This window comes from Pan troglodytes, chromosome 1 (assembly GCF_028858775.2).
Source record: "Pan troglodytes isolate AG18354 chromosome 1, NHGRI_mPanTro3-v2.0_pri, whole genome shotgun sequence".
Lineage (NCBI taxonomy): Eukaryota > Metazoa > Chordata > Mammalia > Primates > Hominidae > Pan > Pan troglodytes.
Genome location: NC_072398.2, coordinates 186,626,706 through 186,644,808, shown reverse-complemented (window position 1 = coordinate 186,644,808; position 18,103 = coordinate 186,626,706). Strand labels below are relative to the sequence as shown.

General features: G+C 44.9%; 1 protein-coding gene across 21 annotated transcripts in view; it reads right to left on the bottom strand.

The window, feature by feature from the left end:
• The window catches only part of ERI3 (ERI1 exoribonuclease family member 3), a 134,323-nt gene that overhangs the window by 101,565 nt on the left and 14,655 nt on the right, over nt 1-18,103 (bottom strand). For 14 of the 21 annotated variants that reach the window (XM_016961252.3, XM_024345226.2, XM_024345228.2 and 11 more), the window contains one exon: nt 16,520-16,797. The exons of 3 other annotated variants lie outside the window; for them this stretch is intronic. In XM_016961252.3, the coding sequence (XP_016816741.1) occupies nt 16,520-16,774 (255 nt within the window). In that variant the 5' untranslated portion in view covers nt 16,775-16,797. The remainder of the gene's footprint in view (nt 1-16,519; nt 16,798-18,103) is intronic. 4 more of the 21 variants (XM_054682295.2, XM_054682309.2, XM_016961208.4 and 1 more) reach the window with 1 other exon arrangement.

Here is an 18,103-nt window from a genome sequence, read left to right as displayed (position 1 = left end):
TTTCAAGCACCAGTCTCAAAACGTGACTTTGCAGGGGCCCTTCCTCCACAACATGAGGAGCTGTTATTAACAATGAGCCTACACACTGGCATATTCACTTGAGCTACTGAGGATGCAAAAGAGAAGCTTCTGAGAAAAGACTCTGAGAAATTAGAGCAGCAAGGACCTCACTGAGGTACTTCTTACCTTCCCATATTGCCCAGCCAGTACTTCCATACTTCCCAGAACCTCAAAATACTGGCCCAAACAGCCCAGTAGTGGGAGAGGTGCCCCAATCTGCACCAAGTTGGCACAACTCTGCAGCCAGGGCACCTGAAGCATGACAAACATTTTGAAGATTTTTAGCTGATAATGATCAGAGATGGAACCCCAACACTACAGGTTAGTGGCATTAATCCCAACACAAAGATTTGTGACAATGTGCCCAAGTGCCAGCCTCTATGTCCAGTTGCTCAGATAATGAAACTGTTATTCCTGACCCTGACCTTTTCTCTCAGCCAATTTCATCATTCCCCTAGGAAGAGGTTTATTTCAGAAACAGTTTTGTGTAAAAGTAGCACCAGGAAGGAAGGAAGGACCAGTCGTATTTACCAGCCCTCTTTCCCTATCCTAATAATAGCTTTACAATTCTTTGCCTTTGTATGCCATTTGCATTCAATTAAACTACCTGAGTGCCTACTTTGTGTAGGCTATCAGACAGGGGCTGGAGCAGGACTAGAGATAAGATGTAGTCTCCACTTTGGAGAAGCACATGGACTATGAGTGGAAAAGATAGGCAAACAAAGAACAGTACACTGTGATAAATACCTTAGTGGAGGGACATACACAGTGTTATGTTTTTCCATTCACAAAAGTGTAGTTTCACATACATTTTCTTATTTTACCCTCCTTAATCCTGGCAGACAGGTTACATCATCATCACCATCACCATCTTCAGGTCATAAATCAATACTATTAAGCATCTACTATTCACCAGGCAGGGGCTGGCTGTAGACACAGAGATGAATACAATGAAAGGTGGCTCCTCTCTCTGAGATGCTCAAGTCTGGGCAAAGGGTGAAGAGGAGCTGGCCTCCAGTGCTCTCCAAGACATGTGGAAAATGCAATCGTTTTATTCCATTTATTGTTTACTACGTGGCAGATACTGTGCTAATAGGAATGATCTCATTTTAATCCTCCTAACTCATGAGGTGGGAATCATAGTCATCCCTATTTCACAAATAAACTAAGGCCCAAAGATGTTAACTCACTTGCTGACACTTACACTGCTTGTGAGGGACAGAGCTGGAACTCCAAAATGGGAAAATGAGAATGAGACTTAAGAGTAGGACTAGCAGCTTTCAAAATATGAAGGGTCAAGAAAGATCTGGTTCTCTTAGTCTAAAAGGCTATCCTGTAGAGAACTCAAGTCTACCATCTAGAAAGAGAGGCTGCTCTCAAATTTTAAGAGCAATGAATGTGGACTATCCAGGCAGAAAAGTTCTAGAGTTTGCTACTGAAAAGACTCCACCATGGCTGCAGTAACACAGATGGCACAGATGGCATCAGGGAAGGCAGGAACCATGTGCCTCAGTGTGATCTCCAGCACCTAATTCCTATGCTGGCACACAGGCTTCACTCTCTCAACTTTTGTTGTGTAATCACATGAAAGGGCTGCTAAGTGGAGGAGACAAGCCAAAGGCCTAGCTGTACCAGAAGACACAAAACTCTCCGCAGAATCAGAGAGGGGAAATGATCTGCCTAAGATGTCAAAGATGGTCAGTGGTACAGCCAGGATTCAAACTCAGATATTTCACAGTTCAAAGCACTTTCTACTAGATCTACTCTCATCTCTGAGTGGTTTCCTCCCTGAACTACTATAAACCACCAAATCCCAGTCTTACCTAGGGTAATCAACTGTTTGGTTGATCAGGACCAAGGGTTTCCTGCAACATAGACTCTTTTTTTTTTTTTTTGAGACGGAGTCTCGCTCTGTCGCCCAGGCTGGGGTGCAGTGGCGAGATCTTGGCTCACTGCAAGCTCTGCCTCCCGGGTTCACGCCATTCTCCTGCCTCAGCCTCCCGAGTAGCTGGGACTACAGGAGCCCGCCACCACATCCGGCTAATTTTTTTGTGCATTTAGTAGAGACAGAGTTTCACCGTGTTAGCCAGGATGGTCTCAATCTCCTGACCTCGTGATCCACCCGCTTCAGCCTCCCAAAGTGTTGGGATTACAGGCGTGAGCCACTGCGCCCAGCCAACATGGACTTTCAATGCTAACACTGAAACACCATTCACAAACTACCTACAGCACTGGGCTGTCTGCCAACGGTGGATGAAAACTGGCCATAACTTAACAGCTAAGAACAAAAGCCTCAGAATTGGGATTTTTCAAATATCCAAGGTTCCAAACCTATTGTACCTACTGTCTCCCTCAATATTGTCCCTGTAAATCTTTTGTTGAGGAGAGAGAAGACAGAAATAAAAATGAAGCACCAAACAAGCATTCATCTACCTTGTAAAATGGGTTGGAGCAGCGATTTTAAACACAGTTTTTTTTTTTTTTTTTTTGAGTCGGAGTCTCACTCTGTCACTCAGGCTGGAGTGCAATGGCACAATCTCCGGCTCAATGCAACCTCCGCCTCCCGGGTTCAAGCAATTCTCCTGCCTCAGCCTCCCAAGTAGCTGGGATTACAGGCACCCGTGACCACACCCGGCTATTTTTGTATTTTTAGTAGAGACAGGGTTTCACCATATTGGCCAGGCTGGTCTCAAACTCCTGACCTCAAGATCCGCCCGCCTCGGCCTCCCAAAGTGCTGAGATTACAGGCTTGAGCCACCACGCCCGGCCCCTGGCTGCTCTCTAATTGCTCAGCTAGGAATCCCCAATGATTTCCTTGATAAACTGAGGACACAACTGCAACAGCATTTCAAATGAAATTTCACACCCACGATCAGTAGATTACAAGAAATAAATGTGTAAGTTGCTTTCGGGGTATTCAAACTCCCTCCAACTGAAGTGTCTGCAGAAATAAAAATAAATTTGAAGATAGAATAACAACAAGAGGATTTAAGCAGAAGGCACTTAGGTTAGACTGTTGGGATTCATAAAACTGGGACAGAGGGTTTATAAATTCTGTTTTTTTGTTTGTTTTTGAGACAGGATTTCGCTCTGTCACCCAGGCTGGAGTACGGTGGCATGATCTCGGCTCACTGCAACCTCCGCCTCCCAGGTTCAAGTGATTCTCATGCCTCAGCCTCCCAAGTAGCTGGGATTACCATGCCCAGCTAATTTTTGTGTTTTTACTAAAGACAGGGTTTTGCCACGTTGGCCAGGTGAGTCTCAAACTCCTGGCCTCAAGAGATCTGTCTGCCTTGGCCTCCCAAAGTGCTGGGATTACAGGCCAGAGCCACTGCACCCAGCCCAGAGGGTTTAATAGAGTAGCATTCTAGCCCTTTTTTCCTAAGCATAGATTCTCCTCTGCCTGAGCTGATGTTTCTATGTCCTATCTGAAATAAGAGAATGAGCAGATCATTTTTCATGGCTTCCCCCTCCCAACCTAGGAAGAAGGAACTGGCTTTCCTTCAAAACAACTAATCTATTCCTTCAACCCTCGGAAGAAAATTCCAAAAAGTGTGTGTCCCTGCACTGAAAGGTTTGATAAAATCTAAAAGCAACACATACCACAAGGTAGAAAATGCAGTCCCTGGAAAACATGTGGGTTTTACCCAAATATTTAGTTTTGGATAAAAGTCTCATGCAAAGACGGGCCCTTTCTCCAAGGATCAAGAAGCCTCCTGGCCACAGGGAAGAGGGGAAGTTGGATGGGAGAAGTGAGGGCTACACTGGGCAATGGGGTATGGTTTGCAATAACAGTTTCTCCCTTGGAAAAAAAAAGACATTTTATGCACAAGGAGCTTATTTCTTAAACAAACACTCGTGGTTTTGATTTACACCACAGTCTGCTCCTAAATAATTTATGGCGGGTTAAATTTATTGCCAAGCCCTGGCTGGCTGCAAATTCGAATTGCCAAATAATTAGATTTTAGGGCAAAGCTTATAAATTACCCGTCGATTTGTCCGGACTTGTTTGTCAGTTGCTTTGTGCTTCGGGTCATCTTTGGCATTTGGCTGTTTGGGTTTTAATTGCTGATTTACACTTTGACAGATGAGAGCTGATGCTCGAAGTTTCAGGACAAGGAAGGGTAAAAAATCGGAGCTTTAAAAGGCTGATTTTTCACCTACATGTCCCCCTCTCCCCATCTCCATAGACCCCAAAGCAATTAAAATATAGAAAAGAGGCTGAAAATAGACATTGCTATTCTTTATTGGAGGAGAGTATGGGTGCAAAGTGAATTATAATTTACCCTTATTGAAATCTGAATTTTTCAAAAACATAATACCAATAAATGAAGGAGACCAAGTCTTAGAAACCACATCCTCACCTGAGGTGTGCACACCTGTGTCTCCCTCTGTATGTACATGACTCAGAAACAGCCACAGTTCAAACATTTTTACATATTCAATTGTAAATAACTTCAGATATTAGTGGCTTCTGTGAAGCTGACCCTTCAAGGGCACCAAACAACCAAATGATTTGTTTGTAGCTACCTGTAGACACACATTTGTCATGAAATTAATTTAAACAAATCTCAGGTTATGTGCTAGAGAGGTCCCCTGGAGGCATCACTAAGGAAGGGCCTAGAAATGGAAGGGTGCCAAGCCCAAAAAAATCTCTCTGGATAGTACTCTGGTTCTATCAGTATGTTGATAAGAGGGCCTGATCTCTCTGTGTTTCCCAGAGAAGCAGGGCCTGCCTCCCAGTCACCTGCTGTATCTCAACAGCTTATTAGGAGGTTGTGGATCAGAATAATACTAGTACTAGTTCTACTAATAAGAGCTAATACCTATAAGCCATTACATATCAAACACTGTTTTGAGCACTTAATATGTTTAACTCAGTTTATTCTCCCATCAGTCCTATAAGATTGGTACTATTATTAACCCCACTTTGCCAATAAGGCAACTGAGGCATAAAGAGTGCAAGCAACTTGCCCAAGGTCAGACTACCAGTAGGTAGTCAAGACTCAAATCCAGACAGTCCAGTTTTGGAATCCATGCTTTTAACTACTATGCTCTACTGATTCTCATCAGAACAGCGTCTACCTCAGCTTCCCTCACTTTGAAGGTCCAGAGTCCACATTCTGGGACTTGGGCACATGAAGCCAAAGCCTGTTCCATCAGTCACCCAACAAAGTGGAGGAAAGGCATGTGTCTTGCTCAGGATCACAAGATGAATCAGAGGCTTGGTTAGACAAAGACCATTTTTCAAACCAATTCAAATATTGCCTTAAGATACACTAGTTGGGGGTGAAGAAATGGCGGTGAGTAACAAGTGATCAAGACAGGACCAGGCCCACTCAGGCAGACTGAGAATTCTGGTCAGACTACTTGGCCAGGAGCCAGGGAAGCTAGCTGGGCTACAGGAGGCCTTGCTCAATAATCCCCATCCATAGCCCCAGGGACTGCTGATCTCTTCACAGAATACTGCATGCCTGTGGGGTGGTTCATAGATTCCCTGTTCTCTGCCCACAAATGATGGCCAGCAGCCAGGAAGGTAAACAGTTGTGCTGGCATGACAATAGATTTTTAAAAATTCACTGACTAGTAAGCAAGCAATACACAAATGGATACCCGCCCCCCACCCCCGCAATGCACTGAACACATTTCTCACACACTGTCCCATATGATCCCACATCTCTGTAAGCAGGCAGGAATCACTCCCCTGTTTTGCAGATGAGAAAGCTAAGAGGGTCAGCTGTTGTCAAACCAGTCCCATCACTTGAGAACTTGTTAGAAATGCAAATTTCTGGCCTCCACCCTAGCCTTTCAGAATCAGAAGCCCTGGGGATGGGGCCAACAGCCTTGGTTTTAACAGCCCTCCAGGTGACTCTGACGCTCGCTGAAGTTTGAGAACCGCTGGTCCAGACTACAGCAGTGTTTCTCAGACTTCAAATGACCTGAGGAATGTGTCAGATTTCAGGTTCTATTTCAGTATATTTAGTATATTCAGATACATTTCAGTATATTCTATTTCAGTAGGGCCGGCATGACATTCTGCATTTCTAACAAGCTCCCAGGTGATGAGGATGCTGCTGGTTCTCAGACCACAATTTAAACAGCAAAGGTGTAGTCTAGAACATTTATGTGACTAACTCCTTATCGCTGAGGTACTGACCAAATGAGAATCAGAGCCCATGGCTCTCAGCTCCCTTCTCAGAGCAAACCCTTACTTGGCCCACTTCAAGCACCCGAGTCAAGCCCTCTAAGTCTGCTAACCGTCGCTAGCTCTTATCACCAGACATTTCATCCTCCTTGCTGCCAAGAGCTAGGGCAGAAAAACAGGCCTGTCACATCCAAGAACTTCACAGAGTAGACTGGCACATCTCTGTCAGGGAGCTAGCAAAAAGTCTTCTTGTCATGGCAGTGCCTGCTTCCTTTAGGAATACTGTCAAGACCAGGGCATCAGCTACCCTCAGAGTGCTCAGCACACTATTGTCTCAGCCCTCCAGAAAAAAACCTTCCTCTGTCCAGATGAACCAAAAAGCAGGACTGGATACCTCTCCTATGAGAAGACCGCTCATTACAGACACAAGCCAGGAGCTTATCTGGTCTATCTAACTGCCTCTGGTCCTGAGAAAGGCCTCTCCAACCCTGGCCACAAATTTGGAGCAGGATCACAGAATTCCTGCATATCCTAAGGCACCTACTTGGGGACTCCTTGCTATCCTCACCAGCCACCACATTCAACACCATCAACCATGAATTTCCTTTCAGGTCTGCCCCCGACATTGTTTCTCTAGTCACATTACCTTTCCAGTGAAAGTAGACCTGATCAAAATGCCATGTTTCATCTCATTCATCAGCCCTACCCACCCATCTGTAACTACCAATCCCGTTCAGTTGACCAGTTGGCCTTTAAAATGCCGCTAGTGTTGTGAACAACGCAGACATGTCCCTGCATTTCCAGACAATGCAATCTCAAATCATGGCTCTCAGTTTTATCACACTTTTAGAGAGCAAGATTCCAAGCTTTCTAGCCAGTTATTATCCTATCTACCTAACCATCACTACCTACCTCCTCTAGGCCAATGGCCAAACAATGCATCAAATAGGTCCTAGAGGAATAACTACCCACATTACCACTAAGGAACTCAACTATAACAGCTCTGCCTGTTATGTTCTCCCTGATACGGATCTTCTACTCAGAGTACCCCATTTACAACAACTATAGATTCCATGCGCCACTCCTTAACAAACCTCAGTACCACTGACTCCTCAGTACCACTGACTCCTCAGTAGCCCACTAGTCTCCAAAAGAGTTATGAGCTACATAAGAACATGGTTCTCAAGCCTGTTTCCTTCCTAGCACACCTAAGGGTTACAACATGTAACTTCTCCCCATTCTCACCATCGCCAACCAACTAACATCCTAGTCCAACCCACTAGCATCTCTCTCAAGTACTGCATCCGTACCAGTCTCCCAACATACATTTTTAACCTCTTGGAACAACTTCCTTTCCATTCCCATGGACTCTGGCTTATAACATCTATTTCTGTTTCTTCTTTTCCACTCAGTAATACATTCAAATTTCCTTTTCCGGCTCCCCAACTGTACCCCCATTGTAGAGTATGAACACTCCTTTACTTTCAGCAACGTCGGCATCTCCAAATAAGTGCCTCTGCCAGCACCTAACCCTCAGATCAGCCCTTGGCTGGAATGGCCTTCCAGGACTAGACACTGACTATACACTACAACAGAAGTAGAGCCACTTGTGTATGAGATCTGTTTTGCCACCCACAGGCCTTCCAGATCTCCTTACTGGCCAACTACATGCAGGGACAGGACCCAAACAGCAGCCTATCCCAAGGCACCTCTACATCCAAATAAAAGCTGCCCTGATGTTTGTCTCTCCCTCTAGATTTCTTCTTTCTGATTTACTTCCTTTCTGACTCTCCCAACACCTAACAGGCTTTTGTCCGTGGCAGTAGCATCAATACATATAAACGCCTTTCTGCCTGTGCCAGCCTGTTCATCCTTCTGCTGCAGACCTGCCAGCCTTTGCTGGTGGGGGCGGGGGGCGGGTAGCTGGTGTCAATGTGGGTACACTCTTGTTTCAGGCTTTTAGGCTATGGCTCAATTTTCACAGCTAGAGCTCAAAACTCATCACATAAATGTAAGAATGTGGGGGTTTTTTAAGTATCGTGAACACCCAGGATAAGAGGATAAAAAATAATCATCCCAATGGCATCTTAATCAAAATGATGCAAGATCCTTTTTCCCAGTGAGATACAGAGATGCAGAAAGGGTCTCCTGATATCAGTTTCCTCATGTCAAACAATGGAGATCAGTCTACAAAAGAAATATAATCAAGAGGGGAGAGGAAAAGCAGGGCAGGATGGAGGTAGGGAGAAGTGAAGCCTATGGACTTAACCTAAACACTCTTGGATTTCACTTCCCCCACTGTCCCCGCTTTCCAACCTGCTGGCTTTGCTTTCTATGGCTGTACCTGTTGCCAATGCTCAGAGGAAGCTCAGCCTCCACCCCCATGCCCTCCAGTCCCTTCTGATCCCACCAATCTCCACATTACCCAGACCTTCCTGCCTCTTCATCAGTCATTCCTTCCACACTAATCTCAATGTTAGTCAGCCAGCTATTTATCTTTTTGAAGGGTCTAAACCTCCCTGGTCTATTGAAGGTGGGTCCTAGCAGATCCAGATCCAAATTCCCAATTTTTTTTTTTTTTAAGCAGGGGGAAGGTGAAGGGGAGGCGTCATGTCATTCCCCAGCCTTTGACTCTCCCTAGAGACCTAGCAGCCCACCCAAATGCTATGCTGAGGTATCAGCCTCCTGATACTGCCTCAGAGCCTTAGCCTTCTTGACAATACCTCAGAGCCTTAACTCACACCATATCCACTTTCACCCACACCCCTTTTACCCACACTTTATTGGGTAAAATGCTCTTAAGCCTCTTCTAGCCTTTGTACTTCCACTTATAGCATCCCAATGACGCCTTCTAGCTCGAATGTGAGAAACAGCGTAAAACTGATATAGATAATCCAACTAACTGAACAGTGAAATACTTGCCAGGTTCAAAGTCTTTATTCTCCTTTTACCTCATTTTCAATATTTCTACAAACAAGCCTGTAATCAAGGTCAGTTTTTCCAGACTTAGGCCATTTCATTCTGGCTTACTACGTGAACCCCTTCTTCTCTTCCTGCTATAACAGTTCTGAATGGCCTCAGGTCCACTTGGCCCTTTCTGGTCTCCTGAATTTCTTATAACATGAAAACTATGCAGCCCTCCCCCACACTGTGAGCAGGGTTGATCATTCCCATCCTTTGTGCCCCCACTGTACCAAGTACTTACCGTGTCATGGTGGTTATCATACAGCCTAATGGTTGTTACACAAATGTCTGCCCTCCTTGACTATGAGCTCCTTGAGGGTAGGGACCATTCCTTACTTGTCTTTATACCCCTAGCATCTAACACAGAGCTTTAAGTTACTATCCAAAGAGTAAAAAGAAGCCTTTTCATTGCCTCTAAGGTGGTTATAATGAGGTCTTCCCCATTCCTTTGCTGACTTAGGCGGTTTTTTTATGTCCAACAAAAACTTTAAAAGGCAGCTCAGTGTCACTGTTATTTTACAGTCCCTGATTTCACTCACCATTTATCAATGGCCCTATTCTTTAGAGCTCTTCCCCACCACGAACCTTAGCCCAGTGCCCAAAAAATCTGCATTCCAACAGCTATCTCAGCCCTGGGGAGGCCACCAGGATAATAAGAGGCTAGGGGGGATGTTTCCTGATTTGCACTAAATTATGTGGTGATTTTGTTACCAGTGACCCAGTGTTCCCCAAGGAAAGTTCCTGGCCCCACCCCCAGGCAACTCCACAGCCTGCTACACACCATGGCAGCTTAAAGGTATAAACCCTGGGGAAGGTGGAGAAGCAGTCTGAATAGAGCAAATAAACCGCTTCGATCCTGCCTCTGCTATGCCAAACACACAAGCCAGCGCCACCATGCATCAGTGCTCCATTCCCCGAGATGTATATTTTGCTTGTACATTGCTATGTCTGCTCCAAATACAGACAGGCCCTTCGGCTTTCACGTGAAGTTGCAATACAGCCAAGACTCGGACACAGCAAACGCTTGTTCCCATTCTGGGAATACTAGTGAGGAGCCATAGTGGGAGCCAGGGGGAGGCCCATCCTTATGAGGGACCACCAGGAAACAGCAGCCTGTGGAGGAAGATGGCTTTGGAAGGAGGAGGGGCAAGGACCACATTTATGGAGGCAGTGACAAAAAAGACAAAGGGGCCTAGTGGGCCACCCCATTCCCACCATCACTGGCCATCAATAGAGGAATTCATTTATAGTGACCCTGAAAGAAGAGATGTGTTAAAGCAGAGATATAACTAGAAAGAAAGGCAATAATTGCTCTGATGGGCAGGGGAAAAATTATTCCAGGAGTCGGGAGCCTGTACAAGAACACTTACAGCTCACACAGTCATCATAACTCAGCCCCCTCAAGCATTTTGTGCTCTGCTTATGGTGTTAACTTTAATGTCTTAACATATAACACCATCCACACTAACACAAAATACTACACATGCCAGATGAGGCTGAGTTATAGTTGCTGTGGGAAGCATAACTTTGAATTTCCTGATTTTGGTGCATTTAATCTCAACCATAATGTTACATTAACGTCGGTTTTGCATTTCATTTCCCAGTTTAGAAGAATAGCGTCAGCGCCTTCGCCTGTCTGTACAGAAAAAAGTACATGCTGACTGGGGCCACAGGCAGAGGGACCACAATCCAAGGATTAGGCTCTCCAGGAAAAAGGCCTGGGCCCCATCCCTCCCCACTGGAGGAGCTACAACCAGGACAAGCACATGGGAAGGGAAGGGTGGGTTCTTTCTCCAGGGAATTGCTTCTCTGTCCACTTAGTCACGGCAGGAACCAAGAACAGAGAGAAGGAAAGAAGCTAAACATGGGGCAAAGAGCAATGTGTTGGGCAGGGCGGGGAGGCAGCACGTGGGGTTAAGAGGATTCCTGCCTTTCAGCCTCGAACGAAGGAGAAAGAAATCAATATAGTTTGCTTTGTAGGGATCTTAACCAATTTCCTGTAAAGTTTTCCAAAATGTCTCTTTCACAAAAGACTAGTAATGATGTGGCAACTCTAGGTCACACCGAAACCCTCCGAATCTCTTCTACATTAGCCATCTCTGTTACCACCAACCCTCCCCATATACCCTTCAAAAATAACAGCACCTGGACAATTTTCTGGAAACGAGAAACTCCTTTACTCATAGTTCTAACTCAAAATGCAGATGGACTCTCTTCAAGGTTTCCGTAAAAAGGAAAAAAATGCCCCTGTGGACAAAGACCAAACACTAGAAACCTCAACCCCAAACGTCATTTTTCTCCAAAGTTATGGGCACTTGAATACAGATGAGAAGGCAAACAGTCAGTAGGGCTGCTGCAGAGCAGAGACAAAAAGACTATGCAGGAGCCTGACGGATGGCCAGAGCACTTGGGGAGGAAAGTGGGTAGCCGCCAGGATGGCAGCTCCTCGGATGGGGAGAGCTGTGCTGCACCCTCCCTCCCTGGTCATCCAGACAGCTGAGGTTACCTCCTCCTCCCAACGTGCTGTGGCCTATACCTCATTTTCCTCACTTACATTTGCTTTGGTCTCTTCTGAACACTGAGGTGGTGAGTGAACTTGCCCCAAGGTTAAAGATGCACAATTAAAGATCCCACCAAAGCTTTCAGGCTGCTCTCTGGGCCTCAGGGTCACAACAACCATCACTCGGTGCACATCCACACCAAAATGAGCAAAATGAACTCCTGCTAGCGAGGACAAAGGAGGCACAATTCTCCTAAACCAGATAAAAAACTGCTTCTATGTCAGGAAACAATTCCTAAAACAAGAAAGGAGCCACATTCCTGAAATTTGGACCCTCTAAAACATTTTAAACCATCTAAATTACATTTAAGTGAAAAAAGTGTTTTCAAATGAAAAAGTCTCCTATTCAACCAATACCTATCATGTTAATCTGAATCAAAACATGTAACACAAATAAAATGAGTGCAAAAACCAGAACACCAAAGCCTGTAACTGGCAAGCCAACCACTCCAGTTTCACCTAGCTGAATAAAGTACAAAAATAAACAGCAAAACTGATGACAAATGGAAAATATCATGTTTTACCATGTTTATAACCAATGCCGTTACTCACCCAAGTACAACAGGGCTTACACCTGTTAGTTTTTCGTGATGGCATTCCTTTAAGATAGTCCCAATAAGCTGACTCAACTAACTCAGGAACTTCTGGAAATCAAAGATAGATAAAAGAGCCCCACATTAAGCCTCCAAATAGGCCATGGCCTAAAACTGTTTCTGCCTCCTATATACTCAAGGGGTATGACACACTGTCATAAAAACAGAAGTGTACCATGCAGGATCTTGAGTACTGAAAGTTCCTGCTGGCTGTGGTGGCTCACACCTGTAATCACAGCACTTTAGGAGGCCGAGGTGGAAGTATCATTTGAACCCAGGAGTTCGAAACCAGCCTGGGCAACATAGTGAGACCCCATCATTATAAAAAATAAACAGAAAATTAGCCAGGCATGATGGAGCATACCCATAGTCCCAGCTACTTGGTAGGCTAAGATGGGAGGATCGCTTGAGCCCAGGAGGTTGAGGCTGAAGGTTGAGGCTGCACTGAGCTGTGATCACACACTGCTCTCCAGCCTGGGCAACGGAGCAAGACTCTGTCTCAAAAAAAAAAAAAGAAACAAAAAACAGAAAAGGGAGCTGGTCAGGAGAGGAGCCTGGATGGTTCTCATTCATAAGCCCAGCCCTACTCCCAGGAGGCATGCAGACCTTACTCATAAAGAATCAGGCCGGGGGCAGTGGCTCATGCCTGTAATCCCAGAACTTTGGGAGGCTGAGGCGGGTGGATCACCTGAGGTGGGGAGTTCGAGACCAGCCTGACCAACATGGAGAAAGCCCACCTCCACTAAAAATACAAAATTAGCTGGGCATGGTGGCGCATGCCTGTAATCCTGGCTACTCGGGAAGCTGAGGCAGGAAAATTGCTTGAGGCAGAGGTTGCGGTGAGCTGAGATCACGCCATTGCACTCTAGCCTGGGCAACAAGAGCAACTTGTAGCCTGGGCAACAAGAGCGAAACTCCATCTCAAAAAAAAAAAAAAAAAAAAAAAAAGAATCAAAGAATCTCTGTCAAATGGACAGCCATCAAGCCGTTCTGAGACAGCACTAAGGAAGGCTGATCTAAGGTGTATACCTTATTCCGGTCCTTTTGCTGTCTCTTCTGGCAGTTCATTCTCATCCCAAATCTCAACCTTTCCTGCTTCCATTTAAACTTCTTTCTTTTTTGTCCCTATTAAAATCAAGAGCAAGTTGTTATCGTACTCCTTGGAATAATTACTCCTCACATGATGAATTTATTCAGTCTGAACAAGAAATCAGTCACCAAAACTATAATCAATTTATTTTCTAAGTTCTATTTTTGTGCCTCTAATGATTTGTGGTCCAATTCCTGAGCTTTTCCAATTTCTCCACTTCCCTTGTTGACCAGAAGACCTAAACAGCACAGGGGCTCTAATAAGAACCTGACCTATGTTGACCTCAATGGAAGGATGCTATTCTATCTAGGACTGACAACTTCTCCAATCCGTCTTCTTGGCTTTCTCTGAATCCCATCAGGATCCTGCTACCTGCAAACCTTAAAAAAGCTCTCCCATAAAAAAGGGAGATTTTAAGTTGCTACTAACAAGTTTCAACCTGCCGTCCCTTTCCTGAAGGTGTTCTGATGGGTAGTCCAACACAGATGTCTGGCCCCAAACTCACCTTCCCAACTGTTGATCACAGCATTGTAGAGGTTTAATGAAGTCAAGATGCATTACATTTATCACTTGCCCTAGATCCACTCAAATCCATTACTATGTCACAGCAAGAAGTTAGATTGATCTGACAGGATTTGCTCTTCTTCACAAACCCATGTAAGTTATTACTCAGTGCCCCACGCTCTTCTAGCTGTTTGCTGATTGATTATCTGACGATCAGGTCAAGTATCTTCTCTGGAATCACAGTAAACTAACGGGTCTATAATTTCCAAGATCATTCGTATTCTCCTTTTAAAGATAAGCAAGACAGCAAATGCTTCTTCCCGAGTTCTCTAAAGCAACAGCTAATGCTTTGCTAATAATGAACCAGGGCAGCCAATTCCTTAAGTGCCCTTGGAATCACATCATCAGGGTTCATTGATTCTGGAGATAATCTTTAATCAGGCCCAGACCCTGGTAAACAACGTGAAGCCCTAACTCAGCCTGGGTCTGGAAGGTCTTGGTGCCTAAGTCTGGGAAGGAAGTTGGTGATACAAGCTGTTTAAATCTGTACTGCATGATGTCTTCAGCATTGTGATAAATAAATAAGTAAAAATAAAGCCCTTGAGAGAAAGATGAAAGGTGACATTGACAGACCAAACTGAGACATGATTCAGGCTTCACCTTCAGGAATATTGGCAGGACCCTCTGCGGGACAAGAAAACAGAGCTACATAATTATCTGAGCTTACAATCTAACTGAAAAGGTAAGAAAATACACATATATAAGCATATGCCAGAAAGCAGTAAATGCCATAACAGAGGTGCCAAGCGATGATGAGGGATCAGAAGAGGGATGAATCATATGTGACAGAGATGTGTTAGATTTTAGTCTCATGTCCCACTAGGGCTCACCCAGTGACTGAAATAGAAGAAATAATATGACATATTAAGATTTGGATCCCTAATTCCCAACATGGGAGAATCTTAATAACCAAAATTCCCAGCATAAGCACCAGCTGCCCTCACCACACCAGAGAAAATCCAGTAGTTTGGGGAGGCATGGAAGAAGACTACAGTACAGGCAGGAGCCAGAGGCAGAGAACGTAAGTGTGGCTTGAGTAGCTCCCAAGCTGCATTCCCTTACACCCAAAGGACCTTCCTTTAGGATATTCTCCTTATCCAGCTCCTGGGTTCCCAGCCCTCAGTAGGCCTCATTCCAGTGCCTCAAAGGCAGACCAATGCATTAAGGGAGTATAGGAAAGAGGAGAGGAGAAAGGGAAAACTAGAGGTTGTCATATCTGCTTTATGTAAAATAATTTACCATTCTGAAGACAGATCCCTTCCTGAAAAAACCAACCATGACAGACGAACCCAGTTTATCTTTAAATGGACCACACTCCTCCCTACCTTCAAAGTGCCCAATGCTGAGGTCCCCTTCTCTCCCTCCTCCTTACGATTGAAAGCTGTTCCCAGAGCAACATGTCTATGCATCACACACTCTATAACCTAACCCTATAGAGAAGAGTTACAGTCCTAGAGCCAGGCATATTCAATGCACCAACACTACAATGAACTGCTACATCAGCCCCCAATCATTCCCTCAAAGCAAACACCACATACTTCAATATCACCTGCAGCTAATCCAAGCCTCCTAGCAGCATTAACTTAAAAGCTAAAAGGTCTTTGAACACAGCTGGTGACTAATGAAAAAAAGCAAGCAAAGAAATTGTCCTTTCCAACAGACCAACAATGGTACTTGCTCAGGTTATCTAATGCTGCATAACAAATCATCCCAAAACCTGTGGCTTAAAACATCAATAATCATTTGTTATCCCTCACAGTTCCTGTGAGTCAGGAATTTGAGAGTGGCTTAGCTGGCTGGTCTGGCTCAAAGTCCCTCCTAAGGTTGAAGTCACATGTCCACTGGGGCTGCAGTCATCTGAAGGCCTGACCGGGGCTGGTAGATTCACTTCTAAGATAGCTCATTCTCATGACTGGCAAGTTGGGCACTGGATTTTGGCTAAGAGCCTCAGTTCCTACACACATGTGCCTCTCCACAGGGCTGCTTGAGTGTCCTGGCAGCATGACAGCTGGCTTCCCCCAGAGCAAGTGGTCCAAAAGAGCAAAGTGGACTGCAATACTTTTTATAACTTACCCTCAAAAGTCGTACATTATCTCTTCCACTGTATTCTATTAGCTATACAGGGATATCTTTGATTCAGTGCAGGAGGGGAACTACCAAGGGTGTGAATAGCAGGAGTTAAGAATCATTGAGGTCATCTTGGAGGCCAGCTACTATAGCACTCCTTAAAGGAACAAGTGGCAGTAGCAGGAGAATGGAGGAAAGAAGAGAACAGAGAAAGGAAGGACAGGAGAAGGAAATATTTTGATTCCCAAAAGCTGAGACTAGAGAGAAACAATGTACCCAGTTCTCTCCAGAGACTTCTCAGGTCTACCTTACACTAGCATACCTGAAACAAGTCCTGCTTCCTAGACAGGAACTCTAAATGAGTAGCTAAAAGACAGGAAGGCATGAGAAAGCTCCTTTGTGTCCCAGGAAGCAAAACTATCCTCCCTCCCTCCTTGCCCACCCCACCTTTTCTAAAGCAATGATGGAACAGTTACCTGAGGATGAATCTGTGGCTTGTCGCACGTGGCCTCAAAGTCCAGCACTAAAAAGTAGTGATACCTCTGGGGAGGGAAGGACACCATTGCCGCCATGGATGCGCCAAAGCCGTGGGCCGCCAGCTTTCTGGTGGATATGGAGCAGAACTCCGGAACACCACAGGGAGAAAATAAGTGGGAGCCCAGCACTTTTCTTGCTCTTGAAAGTAAATACGAAGAAAATCGAGCTGCTCCAGTCTGTAAAGGTGCTAGCATTGAACATCCAGAAGCATCTAAAACTTAGGGGAGGAAAGTTTAAAAAAAAAAAAGAAAAAGAAAAAAAGAAAAAAAAAAAAAGAACAGAGAGCCTGGGTTACTCCCTCCCACTGTGGCCCTGTTCCATCTAGTCTTCAGGAATATCCATGCAACATGGGCCACTCCCCAGCGTTTCTGGGCCCCTTTTCTAAATCATAGTATTCGTTACTAAAGTTCAAGACCCTAATAGCAGCACCTGCAGCATTATTACAGCTCTGAGTCTCCCAGATCATTCTCAAAACAACATGCAACACTGGCCTTCATCTTTAAATGGAGCTCTAAAGTTCAAAAGAGAGAAGAGAGAAAAATTGTGCAGTCACTTCTCAGGTGGCAACAGTTAACATTAAAGCTATGGGTCCAAAGTAACGTGAGGTGACCCTGTTGTACAATCAGTCCTGGAAGCTAAGTAGACTCAGACAAGCAGCAGAAAATGTCCAAGGTTCTTTTCTCAGCAACACTAGGAGCCATTTGCCCCTGGCTTTCCAGTCTGTATCTTGATGTCTCCACATACCCTCCTCCCCTCTCCCAAGGTGAAGGCAAACAAAGCGAATCACAGGGGTTTGCTCTGACATTCTGGTGATCCCCCAACCCCCACACTAGTAAGTGGCACCCTGGGGGAATGAACAGTGCCTGGAGAGCACAGCTGGCTACAGCCTTAGGCCTTCTCATTTGCTGCCTTAGACTCGGTCTCTACTCGAGGCCCTGAATGACTGCGGGACTTTTTAAATAGGGAAGAAAAAGAAAACCCAGATGTGGCAGTAATAGGAACATGGCTAAAAGTCTAGTAAAGTTTTCTGAGTGAACATGTGCAAAAAAAAAAAAATCAAATCACTTTTCCTTTAAGTTTTCCCCTTAAATTTGCAGAATGCCTGCTCCTCAGAGGCCTAACTAAATACAAAAATCAAAGCCTAAGTTTTACTCACGAATAACTCAAACTTCCTTAAAAAGAAAAAAGGAACAAAGCAGAAATGTTGTCTTTCTCCCTTTAATACTCAACATTCAAATTTCTCTCAACTTTAATCCTCAAATAAGAAATCTCACTGTACAATACAGTAATGGCCATAGTTTGTGCTTTCCGAAGCCTCATTCCAACACAGCCAAAGGCTTGCCTCTGATGGCTGCAAGTGGGCACCTGGCTCCCTTCACATAGGGTAGAGGGATAGCACCCTGTGAAGTCCAGCGCATACTCAAAGGCAATGAGGTCACTACTACCTGAACAGAAGCAGATAACGCCAAATATGGCTGTCTTCCCATCTCTCTCCTGACTCACTGAATGAGCTACAGTAACTT